Source organism: Hyperolius riggenbachi, chromosome 5, assembly GCF_040937935.1.
Source record: "Hyperolius riggenbachi isolate aHypRig1 chromosome 5, aHypRig1.pri, whole genome shotgun sequence".
Lineage (NCBI taxonomy): Eukaryota > Metazoa > Chordata > Amphibia > Anura > Hyperoliidae > Hyperolius > Hyperolius riggenbachi.
Genome location: NC_090650.1, coordinates 116,087,085 through 116,100,987, shown reverse-complemented (window position 1 = coordinate 116,100,987; position 13,903 = coordinate 116,087,085). Strand labels below are relative to the sequence as shown.

At 42.9% G+C, this 13,903-nt stretch overlaps 1 protein-coding gene across 11 annotated transcripts in view; it reads right to left on the bottom strand.

The window, feature by feature from the left end:
- The window catches only part of RARB (retinoic acid receptor beta), a 932,180-nt gene that overhangs the window by 220,744 nt on the left and 697,533 nt on the right, over positions 1-13,903 (bottom strand). For all 11 annotated transcript variants that reach the window (XM_068236165.1, XM_068236172.1, XM_068236170.1 and 8 more), the window contains one exon: positions 716-864. In XM_068236165.1, coding sequence (XP_068092266.1) covers positions 716-864 — 149 coding nt within the window. The remainder of the gene's footprint in view (positions 1-715; positions 865-13,903) is intronic.

Below are 13,903 nucleotides of genomic sequence, written 5' to 3'. Positions count from 1 at the left end.
TACAGTTTTATTGAAGGTGAAACCCTTCTATAATAGGTTACTTAAAACTCCACTTGCAAGAAACATCTTGACCATCATAAAGAAATGAATCTCATTTAAGATTTCGCTAACAATTACTGCTACCCAGTGATTAAAGAAGGAGCACAATAATCAAACTGATATAGGTTACAGAAATGAGCAAGTGCTGGCTTGTGGGTCACCAACTTTGACTAGAGGAAGTCACCTTTCCCTGCTCTACAATACTATAATATTGAGCATTTTGTTCCATTAAAAAATGCATTGGAGCAAAGATTCAAAACTATGACCATTAGCATTTTACTTTTATGAGTTAAATGCACTCTACGGTCATGTTTGGCCACTGTATTACTGCCACAGCAAGCACAAATCAAGTCCAAGGTTACAAAGCTGTACTGAAAAGGTCTTTTATTAGCCATTTGGTTGGAGTTCAACTTTTCTTTAATTGGTCTATGCACAGCCATAGACTGAATAATACAGCTTATCATAATGAGGGCACTTCTGCAACACGATAATTGCTAATTTGAATAAATGTGTTAAATGTTCTATAGGGCTTTGCTTGACTAGTGAATATCTTCATTGTTACAAGCATATTTAATACTGGATAGCCATGGAATATAACCACCACTGAGGTTGGGTATGTAATGACAGTCACAGGCGGTTAGACTTCTAGGGCCTCATTGAGGTCCGTGCTACTTACCTTGCAGCCCTCGCATGCACTGACTCCATAATGATATCCAGATGACTTGTCCTGACAGACAAAACAGGGTTTGTAAACTCGAGGAGGAGGGGGAGGGGATGGCGGACTGGGCACAAGCTCTTCTGAACTAGTACTCTGTGTTTCAATAGCTGTAAAACAAAAACAGAAAGGACATTTAAATGTTTATCAAGCTAAACTATTAAACATACAAGATCATTTTATTCTTCAAGGTGCAGCTTATGCTTGTTCTATATCACCAAATAAAATCAAGCAATACAACTGATATAGTTACAACCTGCAATAATTAAGCTGCATCAAGGTCTAGTAATAAGCACTGTGGAAAGATATTTTCCCTGCTGCACTCAAATGCAGTCCTCCAATTGCTCATGTGTGTTCAGTTCCATTGCTGGAGTTTTTACACATGACTAGGTGTGGCAAAATTCTGTGGTTAAAAAACAATAACAAAACATCCTATGAGAATTCGGCCTAAAGTTGTCCATTAACTGTACCATTTTTAAGAATAATTATATATTTCAATAAATCAGATTGAATTGTATAACAAAACGATAGATAATAGATAATGGCCTCAATTCACTAAGATCATGCTGGAGATAATAAGGCAAGAGAAAACTTGCCACCACACAGTGAGAGCGTTATGTTATCTCTTCATTTCTTAAGTTACCTCCTCTGTAGTTAAGTTACCTCCTCTGTAGTTATTTTCACATGCAGTTAATTGACAGCCTGTCTTTAACTTTAGAATTCTGGAGTTATTTTAAGGATTGAAGAGTTAACTTTAGTGATCTCACCTTAACTTAAAGACAGAGAGTTAACTTTAGGTTTGCATGAGGTAAAATGCTTCCTGAATACATGCCTTATCACCATGGTGATAACACGAGAAACGTTATTAAAGACAGGAGATAAGCTTAGTGAATTGAGGCCATTATCTTGTCTGGACTATTGTAACATACTACTTTGTGGACTACCAACTAACAGACTGGCACCCCTCCAATCTGTACTGAACTCGGTTGCTTGTCTCATTCATCTCTCTTCTCACTCTTCCTCTGCTTCTCCTCTCTGTCAAGCTCTTCATTGGCTACCAATTAACCAGAGGATCCAGTTCTAACTCTTAACCCTAACCTACAAAGCTCATCACAATTTCTCTTCCTTGTACAACTCCACCCTAGTTTCCAAATGCCAACCCAACTGCAATCTTAGATCTGCTGCACATGACCTTCTTCTGTCCTCCTGTAGTATCACCTCCTCACATTCACATAAACAAGATTTCACACGACTTTACCCCTCCACTGGAATGCCCTACCACAACACATTTGTCTCTCTCCTATCTTTGATATCTTTAAATGCTCCCTCAAGACTCACTTTTTTCTGACAAGCATATGCTCTACCTTAGCCCATTCCCCTTTGACCTAAAGCCAAGTTGCACTCTTACTAGATATCCTAAAACACACTGCCTCTAGGTATGATTATCATGTACTACCCCTCCTGTTTTTCCCCCTATTATCCTAGTTACTTGTTACAACTCTACGGAATATGTTGGCGCCGTATAAATCAATAATAATAATATTAATAATAAAAATGACAATATATTCAGGTTTGCGGTTTAAAAATGTACCTTTGATGTGTACAATCTATGATTTTATTTTCCTGCTCAAGACAAATTCTTGTTAACACAAATTTTTCACCTGTCGTAGTTTGTTTTTTACTCTAATTTATAATTGGGCACTTTGAGCAGAATTGTGATATTCTTCACTTATGACTATTCTTACTCTTGTTAGTTGTGTGTTGTTATTTTGATGGGGCAGCAAATTTACACTGTTAGGCTGCTTACACACTAAGACGTTACAGGCGCACGTTAGTGCGCCTGTAACGCTCCCCCAACGCACAGCAATGTAACACAAGTGTTCACACAGCCCACGTTGCGTTACATGTAACGCTGCACGTTCTCCGGAAAGTGCAGCATGCTACGGCGTTACAGCGGCTACAGCCGCGTTAGACTGTTTGCACATGCGCAGTGGGGGGCGGAGAGGAGGCGGGGAGAGCCAGCTACAGTAGCCGCGCACATGGCTACTTAATATTCACTGCACTGGCGGCCGCTGATTGGCCGGCGGGACCACGTGATGCGGAGTGTCTCGCTCCGCATCACGTGGTCCCGCTGGCTAATCAGCGCCACTCTTGGAGACATTATAGGAATCGAGCCGCCTAACGCGGCTCACTCTACCGTCCTTACTTGCAGCACCATACGTTGTGTTAGGTGCACGTTATGCGACCTTAACGTAGCACCTAACGCAACGTCTTGGTGTGCAAGTAGCCTTATAGAAGATTTACACTGACTACTTTACATTGTATCAAAGTGTCATATCTTGGGTGTTGTCTCATCAAAAGTTAAAATATTATCCATCATTTACTTTTTTTGTATGTTAAACATTTTCATATATAAAATAACTAACATAATTTATGTGAAATCAAAGAAAGTTTGTCAAAATAGAATATTAGTCATCAGTAATTATTCTCCCTGGGGCTAATAAATTTTACAAACGATTGTGTGCAGATCTCCCAAATTAGTGTCACTGGGGACACCCAGCTCACACCAGTGGGCTCAGAATTGTGTTTTTATTGATGTGTGGGGGAGGGTAATCTGTTTTATGAGAAACAATTTTCATATTTAACTGATATACTGACAATAAATAAAAGTATGTTTTTTTTCATCTACCGGTATATAATTATGTTGGTATACGTATATCTAAGATTTTGCTTGATAGTGAGATCACAAGAACCTATTTTGTCAGTACAATATTTTCAACATCATCCTTTGAGGTATTTTCTATATTGTTGAGCACTCTCTCACACAAAAATACTTTATATTACTCTAATAAATAATATTTGTCTAAGTATCCTAATTCCCAGCTCATGAGGTATGATCGGTTCGTCTGTGTGGGGCCGATACAGTCTTTGTAGAGAATGAAAAAACATCTTTTTTTGGAGTAACAATGGATCATTTCCAATTGATTGTTTCTAATGTAACAAGTCTTTTTAATTTTTTTTAACCTTCCATAAAAATGTTACTGTTAATGGGCACCTAGTGACATCAATAAATTATTATGCTATATCATCAATATTTTCTGTACAAATAAAGCAACAGGCTGCGTTTTCCTAAATGCATGATCCAACAAAAAGCCATCTCCCATAGAGGATTTGGCCAGTACCCTGATTCATAAATGTCTGTGTTGCATTTTTTTTTAAAACAAGTCCTGCTGCTGCTCTGCTGTTGTTATTGTTGTGATAAGTAATCAGGAAGGTCCCAGGGAAATGGAACAACTCTCTGCAGCATTCCAGTCTGGCCTGGAGAGGAAACTACCCTACTGTTTAATAGATTGCTTGTTTACTGTGAGTGCTCTGCTGTACAACACATCTCTTCATTACCTGACACAGAACAGGGGCAGCAGACCAAGACCGAATAGCAATGTTGTGGCTGTCCTGAAATAGTTAATATAAGAGCTTAGTAGAAATCCACATAATCCCTAGATCGAGTTGTTTCATAATGTTGTTGTGTTGTGGACTCTAAACACACACATGTAATGTTCTCAGAAGTGCAGGGAAACAACAGTACACTACAGAAATATCACACTTCTCCTGTAGTTAGAAGCAATACCTATATTATACCATGTGATAATTTGGCCTCAGTGACCTTTTTAATTACTTTTTATAATTTAATTTCACTTTTTTTTTATTTTTAAGGGAGGGCTTATACAAGTCGCTGCATTTTCTTGTATGCAATTTTTCCATTAGGGGTGTACAGCTAAATGAAAGTAACTGCTTTTAGTCAGCATTGCGGCTTTCTAAAACCCCCGTGGACCTCTAATCAGCCTGCAATAAGTAGCCATTTCGTACTCCTCTTTTGTTGGACTTTACTTTTTTAAAATTGCCCTTTTTATGAATATTTTGGCAAGTGTGTTGGAAGGATGAATGCTTTATTATGCACAGAGCAGGGAGGAAGAAACTGATGATGCGATGAACTCTGCAGAACTGTACTGTCATTCTGACCACAAAGAGCTAATCTGTCAGCAGCACAGAGGAGATGACAGGGTGATGTCTGGTTGATGTCCCCTCTCAGTATCTCCATGACTGCATCATGTGGTTAATGATGGCTTAGGAGGAGTTTGGCCATTTCACAAGCTGCTGTTCAGCCTCATCAAGTTGCATCTGCCATTCACACAGGAAGGGCTGGTGCACACCGAAGCGGTTCTGAAGCGTTTTTTAAAACGCTTGCAGGAAGAAAACCGCTTGCCTAATGAAAGTGAATGGGATGGTGCACACCAGAACGGTTCGTTTTTTCCACAAATGCAAACTCCGTAGCTGCAGCATTTTTTAGATTTCTGAGGCGTTTCTGCCTCAATGTTAAAGTATAGGAAAGTGGAAAACTGCTCTGAAAAACGCTAGATCAGAGCAGTTTTCCAGGTGTTTTTGTTACAGAAGCTGTTCAGTAACAGCTTTACTGTAACAATATTTGAAATCTGCTACACAAAAAAAACGCTCCATAAAACGCTAGGCATGTTTAGAAAACATGCCTAGAATCGCTCTGAAATCTGCTTCAAAAACCTCCTGCGTTTTGCAGATCTGCTAGAGGATTTTGTTGTGCACTGGCCCATCAACAGACTTGCAAACCTAGCAAGCTAGGTAATAAAAAAAAATGAATACTGCAAAAATACGTGCAATGCATAAAACTTGCATGTGTGCAATGACTTTTTAATGCCCAACTGTTTTCTGCCACAAGACTACAGACTACAGTTTCATATCTGTGCAATCCTGTAGACACCATCCACTGATTGATCTTCAAGACACAACCTTTATCACAGTTTATACCCATACGACGCATGTGTTTCTGTGTGCTGTCAGTCAGGCCACATTCACAGTGGTGTGTTGCGGTGCAGTTTAACCACTTGAAGACTTTGGACTTACAACCCCTAGTGACCAGGCAATTTTTTACTATTTAGGCAGCTTTAAGGCCTCGCTGCAGGGCCTTACAACTCATTACACAAGTGACCCCCCCCCCCTTTCTGCCCACCAACAGAACTTTCTGTTGGTGGGCTATGTTCCCTCCCAGGAAGTTTATTTATAAATATATATATATATATATATATATATATATATATATATATACAGTATATATTATTATTATTATTATTTTAAATAAATATTGCTACTCTTTTATTCCCCAACCCTTCCTCCCCCCACCAGCCAATACGCGCAATTGGCTGTCATAGGCATCAGCCTATGATAGCCGATCACTCTCATGCCTCCCAGGGGGAAAGCCGTGTGACACGGCTGTAGATCAGCTGTAGAGCGCTGCTATAGATCGCAGATGCTGTACAATGTAAATAGACAGTGGTTTTATCGTCTAACAGTTTCCTAGTTGATCGCCACTGGGAGACTGATGACAGAGTGGAGCTTCATCATTTAAGCAGGGATGCGCGCTCATCACCGCTCGCAATCTCCTGCAAATACTCGCCCAGCACTTGACGCCAATTGGCGTTAGACGGTCCAGGGGCTTCCGCGTGACACGGTTGTAAGGCAGTTAATGGCCGCTTTGTAATGCGGCTTACCGTACCTCAAGGTACCATCTATACAACCTTCACAGTGCGGCGGGAGTGTTGCAGTATAAAAGGTTGCAGTAGAGTAGCAGCATGCAGTGCGTTACCGGTAAACACGCGTGTTAAAAGTGTAAGTGAAGCATACTTTTCATTGACTGTGTGCTTCACTGTACCCAACACAAACATAACATGCAGCACTGCTGTCCTGATCTGTTGCGTTGCATTTCTACTGTCACAGGGAATGTAAGGCCATAGTGAGAGTATGGAACGCTGGCCTCTTGGTAATTTGGTGGTGGGACCGTTTGGGTGATGCTTACTTTAATTAAGTTCTTTTCACATATTAAATAGATCTCAGTTTAGAAGGGGTTAATGATTCCCACACAAATATTCTCTGGGGTGTATACAGTTCACAATGGATTGTTATAATGAGATGTGCCTTTTCCCTTTTGATGCTGCTGTTTTCTCTCTCTCTTTCAGATGCTGGGCAGTCCTTAGGAGTCTGTGTGGAGATCTGGTTGCTGAGCAGAGGTGAGAGGATCCTCTCAGATGATTGGCAGCTGTCTTTTGGAGCCAATTCTCAGCTGTCCAGTCACAGAGGGTTTCTCCCCTAACCTGTGATGCTCTGCCCATTTCTCTTCAGTCTCCAGTCATCCAAGCTGGAAGCAGGAGCTGCTGTATCTGACTCCCACTAATTGTCATTCTAGCTCCTTTTATTTACTTTACTTATTTAATTTTTCCTTTTTAATTTATTTCTACCTATTTTGTTACTTTCTTCTTATTATTTATTTATTTAATTTTATTTATTTTCCCCATTTCTCTCTCTTTCCTTTTTCTTTGGCTTCTTCAGCCATGGATCAGATTTTGCTGCGTTTAGCAGCTGTGGCTAGAGCTGAAGGGGGTGAGGACCGTCTGCGGCAGATGCTGGATGCTATATCTGCCCCTTCTGCATCACCTACTGACCTGGTTTCCTTGCCTGTGCCTCCGGAATTGTCTGCTGCCGCTGCCCCCTCCGCACCTGGACCGTCGGAGCGTGCGTCCAGGAGCCGCTCCAAGAAGACCAAGCTGCCGGTTCCTTCCACCTCCTCTGCCGGAGCGGGCGCTGGAAGTCCTTCCGCGCCGCCGGCGAAGCGGAACAAGAAGCCTAGGCGTCCTTATTCTCCGGATTCCCGGGGACCGCTCTCCAAGCCCACAGGAAGTGGCCGCGCAAGTAAGGGCGGAAGTTCGCGTAGCCACACAGCAGGAAGTTCGCGTGGTCACATGGGCGGAAGTGCTCATGGCGGCCATCTTGCCGGTGATCCTGGGCTTGTTTGCGTTCCAGGGCGGCCTATTAACACGGCTGCCCGGAGCGCCTCATCCACCCCAGCCGCTGCTGCTGCTCATTCATCTTCCTCCTCATCGGCATCTCTGCTGGCCTCCCCTGCTCACCTGGACCTTCCCGGACCAGCACCCTTCGCTCCATCCATGGCTTCTGAGGTGGCCCAGGCACAAGCTCCGGACCTCATCCAGCAGCACCACCAGCCTTCACCACACAGCCTGCCAGGCATTCCACTCCAAGGGGGAGCAGGCTTCCCAGCTGCTGACCCGGAGTCCAGCTCATCGGAAGGGGAAGCGGAGGATCCTGCACAAGGGATTCCAGCTCCTAACCCGGGTGAGAATGCGGGGTTTTCTGGGGAGGGTTTGTTTAACCGCTTTAATGTTTTATTAAATTGCTTGCAGCAGGTTGTTGAGAAATTGCCGGGGCCTTCACCAATCAAAGATGAACATATGGACCTTTTCACGGACTCAGCAGGAGCTATCGGTTATGGGGCTTATTGGCAAGGTTGTTGGAGCGCCGAAAGGTGGCCTGCATACTGGTTTACTCAAGGTTACACCAAAAATATTGTCTTGTTGGAACTTTTCCCAGTTCTAGTCTCCTTAGTCATTTGGGGAAGCGGATTTGCAAACAAGCGTATTTTGTTGCAATCTGACAACAAAGGAGTAGTATTTGCAATAAATACGCTTACTTCCAAATCACTGCCTGTATTACAGATCCTGAGACAATTGGTGCTGCTGTGCCTGCGTTTTAATGTATGGTTAAAAGCAGTTCATCTACCCGGGAAGCTGAACCTGACTGCAGATGCTTTATCCCGACAGCAATTTGCCTTATTCAGGGAGCTGGCGCCATCTGCACAGGAAGAGGGTGTACCTTGTCCGGCCCATCTTTGGAGTTTGATCGGGAGCTAGTTGCATCAGCAATTCGTCAATCACTGTCAGCCAGAACATGGGCCGAGTACTCGGCTGCATGGGCTGACTGGTGTGCTTTCGCGGATGCTTGCTCTCTGTCGCCTTTAGCGAATGAAGTTGAGTTATTCCTGTCTTTTATTTGTGCGAAGACCTCAGATGGTTTATCAATTTCAGCGCTGCAGCGTAAGTTAGCCGGCGTTTCATTTTTTCGTCGGCTGCATAGCGCCCCCGCGTGTTCGGATTATTTTCTGGTTAAGCAACTATTGAGAGGCTTGAAATCTGCTCCTGCCTCTCCAGACGGTAGACGTCCTATTACCTTTTGTTTACTTGAGGACTTATTATATATTTTGCCTCTCGTCTGTTTAACTGATTACGAGGTACGTTTATTCAGGGCATCATTCTCACTCGCGTTTTTTGGCGCTCTGCGCATTTCAGAGTTAGTTTCTAAATCTAAAAAAATGCATACGGGTCTGGGCCAGCAAGATGTGGTTCTGTCACAAGAAGCAGTGCGAGTTTTCATCAAGCGGTCAAAAACAGATAGGTTTGGTAGAGGCACATGGCTGACTTTGTATCGCCTGGAAGGTAGATTTTCTTGCCCTTGCCGAATAATTTCTGAATTTTTGCAGGTGCGGGTACAATCAATTTCCTTTTTAGCGCATGCTAAAGGTCACCCTTTATCCATGTTCCAGTTCAGATCAGTGTTAAGCAGATGTCTGAGTGTGTTAGGTTTGAGTGCTCTAAAATTTTCCAGTCACTCCTTCAGAATCGGAGCGGCCACAGAAGCTGCTAGGTTGGGTCTCCCTGACACAGTGATTAAACGGATCGGTAGATGGGAATCTAGGAGGTATTTGTTGTACATTCGTCCTGCCTTGTCGTGCTACTAATGATTTATATTTTTACAGGTTTGAAACATGTGGTCTGGATTTTAGGCCACTCTTTCATCTTTTGGGCGCGGATGAGAGCCAAAGAAAGACCCTATACCGATAATTTGGACTTGAGCGTTGACCGATTTCAAATTTACTGGAAGGGTGCTAGGGGGATGCGCTGGGGGGCTTTTCTTCCCAAAGTGTATTCACTTTTAGATTCATGGCCAGTCCCGGATGTTTTGATTTTTCACTTGGGTGGGAACGACTTGGGAAAAATAAAAACCCTAGAGCTCCTAGCTCAAATTCAACAGGATCTTGTCCAGATACATGAGGCTTTTCCCAGTACGGTTCTGGTCTTTTCAGAAATAGTACAGCGCTATCTGTGGTTAACACGGGGCCCTAAGAGGTTTCACGAGAAGATTCGTAAGCGGGTCAATTTCACATTAAGCAAGTTTATGCCACAGATTGGCGGTTTTACGTTCCGCCACACGGAGTTGGAGGGTGGCATCCCAGGGTTGTACCGCCCGGATTTGGTACACCTCTCCCCCATAGGTTTAGATATCTTCAACATGGGTTTACAGGACATGGTTGAGAGGGCCGTGGGCTGGGGTGCCAGGCCTTAGCCTGGCGGGTGGCGGTGAAAGTCGCCCACGATTGTGGGTGGGCTAGCTGATTTTGGACTATTATTGGACAAAGTTATACTAGTCTAAAGACTGTATGGTGTTTAAGTATCAGTTGATACCTGTGGTTATAAGTTGTTATGATGTTATGGTTGATAATCTTATTTATCAGTTGAATAAACAATAATAATTTAATTTATTTCTTTAAAACCGCAATAAATATAGCCTACGGCCATTTAAAATCCATGTCGGAGTCCGTGTCTTATTAATCATATATTGTCTTTTGCATAATGGGCCCTGCCTCTTAAATTACCATGTAAGGCCATAGTGAGAGTATGGAACGCTGGCCTCTTGGTAATTTGGTGGTGGGACCGTTTGGGTGATGCTTACTTTAATTAAGTTCTTTTCACATATTAAATAGATCTCAGTTTAGAAGGGGTTAATGATTCCCACACAAATATTCTCTGGGGTGTATACAGTTCACAATGGATTGTTATAATGAGATGTGCCTTTTCCCTTTTGATGCTGCTGTTTTCTCTCTCTCTTTCAGATGCTGGGCAGTCCTTAGGAGTCTGTGTGGAGATCTGGTTGCTGAGCAGAGGTGAGAGGATCCTCTCAGATGATTGGCAGCTGTCTTTTGGAGCCAATTCTCAGCTGTCCAGTCACAGAGGGTTTCTCCCCTAACCTGTGATGCTCTGCCCATTTCTCTTCAGTCTCCAGTCATCCAAGCTGGAAGCACCCACCCACCCACCCTTTGCTTTGTGTTTTACTGTCGTAGGCGGATTGACTTTATTGGCGGTGAAAGTCGCCCACGATTGTGGGTGGGCTAGCTGATTTTGGACTATTATTGGACAAAGTTATACTAGTCTAAAGACTGTATGGTGTTTAAGTATCAGTTGATACCTGTGGTTATAAGTTGTTATGATGTTATGGTTGATAATCTTATTTATCAGTTGAATAAACAATAATAATTTAATTTATTTCTTTAAAACCGCAATAAATATAGCCTACGGCCATTTAAAATCCATGTCGGAGTCCGTGTCTTATTAATCATATATTGTCTTTTGCATAATGGGCCCTGCCTCTTAAATTACCATGCAACAGCACTGTGAACGTGGCTTTATAACTGAACAGACAACTGAGGTGCAAGTAATGTTTCCCTATGGCCCATTTCACATTTTACACTTTAAAACTGAATCTTTTTCACAATGCACTGCTACGGAACAACTGATCAGTTAAAACGCACCAGTTTTACAGCATACAGTGTTACAGAGGTTTGCTTACATTAGATAATTATAGCATTACATCATCATTCATAATAAAAAACAACAAACATAAAAAGAATAAGAAGAAACATGTAATGATTCATCTTGATCTCTGTTAGGCAACAAATTGTCAATAAGTGACCTCAGTAGATGAAGAAATAATTGCCAAAATTGAAAGAAAACGACTAGTCACACAGCGGTGTAATGCACATAATGAACACATTTATGCGTAAAGTGGTTAGGAATTAGCCTGGAGATAGCATGCTGATCACCCACACATCACTGGCAATAGAATATTGCTTTTAGTGCAAGTGCTGGCTTTTTTTCCTGTTTGCAATTCTGACAAATTCCCATATCTATGTTAAATATACAAAAATTAAGATATTTGACATTAGGAAGAACATTACTGTACTATTTGTAGTATTGTCATCATATAAAAGAGACGGTCTTGTTAGGCTCCCTTGACACTTGCCTTGCAAGGGGAGGGCAGATGGGACAAAGAGGCTTGTTCCCTGCTGCAGGACATGCCTCTGTGCTCCCCCCCCCCCACCACCGCGCTATAACCCCCCGAAATTGGCGACAATAATTACCGCTAATCTCGAGGGGAAAGGAGGAAAGGGATTCCCTGATCAAGATGCCCATTGGGCAGCTGTCTCTCCCTGGCTGTGCCCCCTGCTGTTCCCCCGCCTCCTTGCACGCTGAGAGAGCATCTTGCTCTCCTTCCAACGTTGTGACCCCAGAGGTCATGAAAGTGAAACTAAGGCGGTACAGGGCACAGGAGCAGCAGAGAGCGGTGGAGATGGCGGCTACATTATCCACCCAGCCCCCCGGATCAGGTAGCATAGTTTTTTTTAAATTATATGTGCCCACCTCGGGCTCTCTTTAAACATCAGTATTTCAGAAGAAGTGAACCTCGCTGGGAAATATAAGCATTACCACCTATATCGCCATCATGTCACCCATTCCAGGTGATTTTAAAGGTTCAAGTTTTTCTATTCTCTAAGTAGCTGCCTTCACTACTTAAAAACGGGTGACAGGTACACTTTACTAGACACAGCAGCCAATCTGACATGAGTCATCACTCGCATGGAGAATGTACAGAAGGTCTTTTATGTGTTGTACTATAAAAATAACTAAATAAACTATTTTGGATTGAATTCAGCCATGTGCACAGAGTCAGCGTATTCCTTCTCACATCTCGACCAAAAGAACAGCTTACTAATGCTACCCAAGGGAGCATTGCGACGTGACATTCAATAGAAACTTCTCTATTCTTTATAGCTTAGACATAAGTTTAGTTTGAAAGCATGACTATCAAAGCACAGAGTTGACATGTTGCTGTTTTTTTCACAAAGACTTTAACATATTTTCTAGGGCAGTCTCCAATCTAAAGGGCCTGAGTATTATAAAGAGAAAGCTGGGGCTTCTATAGACAGATGTCTGCTGTCTGTCAGTATGAAGCTCATGATATGTGACAACAGAAGAAACTCATAAAAACATCAACTGTGCAGTGGAATATGCATATTCAAGAACAGATGCTATACTAATCTCCATCCAGGACACTATTTGCATGGAGTTTGCATGTTTGTTTCCTCCGGGGATTAGCAATGCAATGTTCAGCAGATCAGATCCATAAAGGTTATACATGCTATCATAATCAACCGTTTAAAACGAAAACACATGATAAACCTGAAGGTGGCTAGGATGATTAAAGGAGAACTGAAGGCGAGAGGGATATGAAGGCTGGCATACTTATTTCCTTCTAAACAATAACAGTTGCCTGGTTAGCTTGCTGATCCCCTGCGTCTAATACTTCTAGTCATAGACCCTGAACAAGCATGCAGCAAATCAGGTGTTTCTGACATTATTGTCAGATCTCACAAGATTCGCTGCATGCTTGTTTCTGGTGTTATTCAGACACTGCTGCAGCCAAAAAGATCAGCAGGGCTGCCAAGTAATCGGTATTGTTTAAAAGGTAATAAATATGGCAGCCTCCATATCCTGCTAGCTTTAGTTGTGCTTTAAAATAAACCTTTTAACTAGCACAACATTTTGAAAAATATCACAGCAGAATCAATACACAGAAAAAAAATTAAAACACAAAAATACCTTCAGTTTGAGTTAACCTCTAGCTGACCGTGTCACACCGATGGGCGTGACCGTGGCGGTAGCCCCAGGGCCCCCTAACGCGATCGGCGTAAAGTCCTGGGGCGGGGATTTGCAGGAGATCGCACGCACCGAGCTCCACACTGTAATCAGTCTGCCAGCGGTGATCGCCGCTAGGAGACTGTTAGATGGCAAAACCGCCATCTATTTAGTAAGTACAGCGCTGTGATCTACGGCAGCGCTGTACTGGGGGCAGCCGTGTGACACGGCTGTCCCCCTGGGAGGCAGGAGAGCAATCAGCTCTCATTGGCTGAAGCTGTCATAGGCTGGCTAGGGGAGAGGGGGGGGGGGGGGCATCACTTGCGTGCTGAGTTGTACGTCTCTGCAGCGAGGCCTAACCACTGCATTTTGAAAAAAATAGCCTGGTCAATAGGGGGGTTTAAGCTCGTGGTCCTTAAAGCGGAATATAACCCTGCATTTCAACCTTGCTCTAAAACATTAT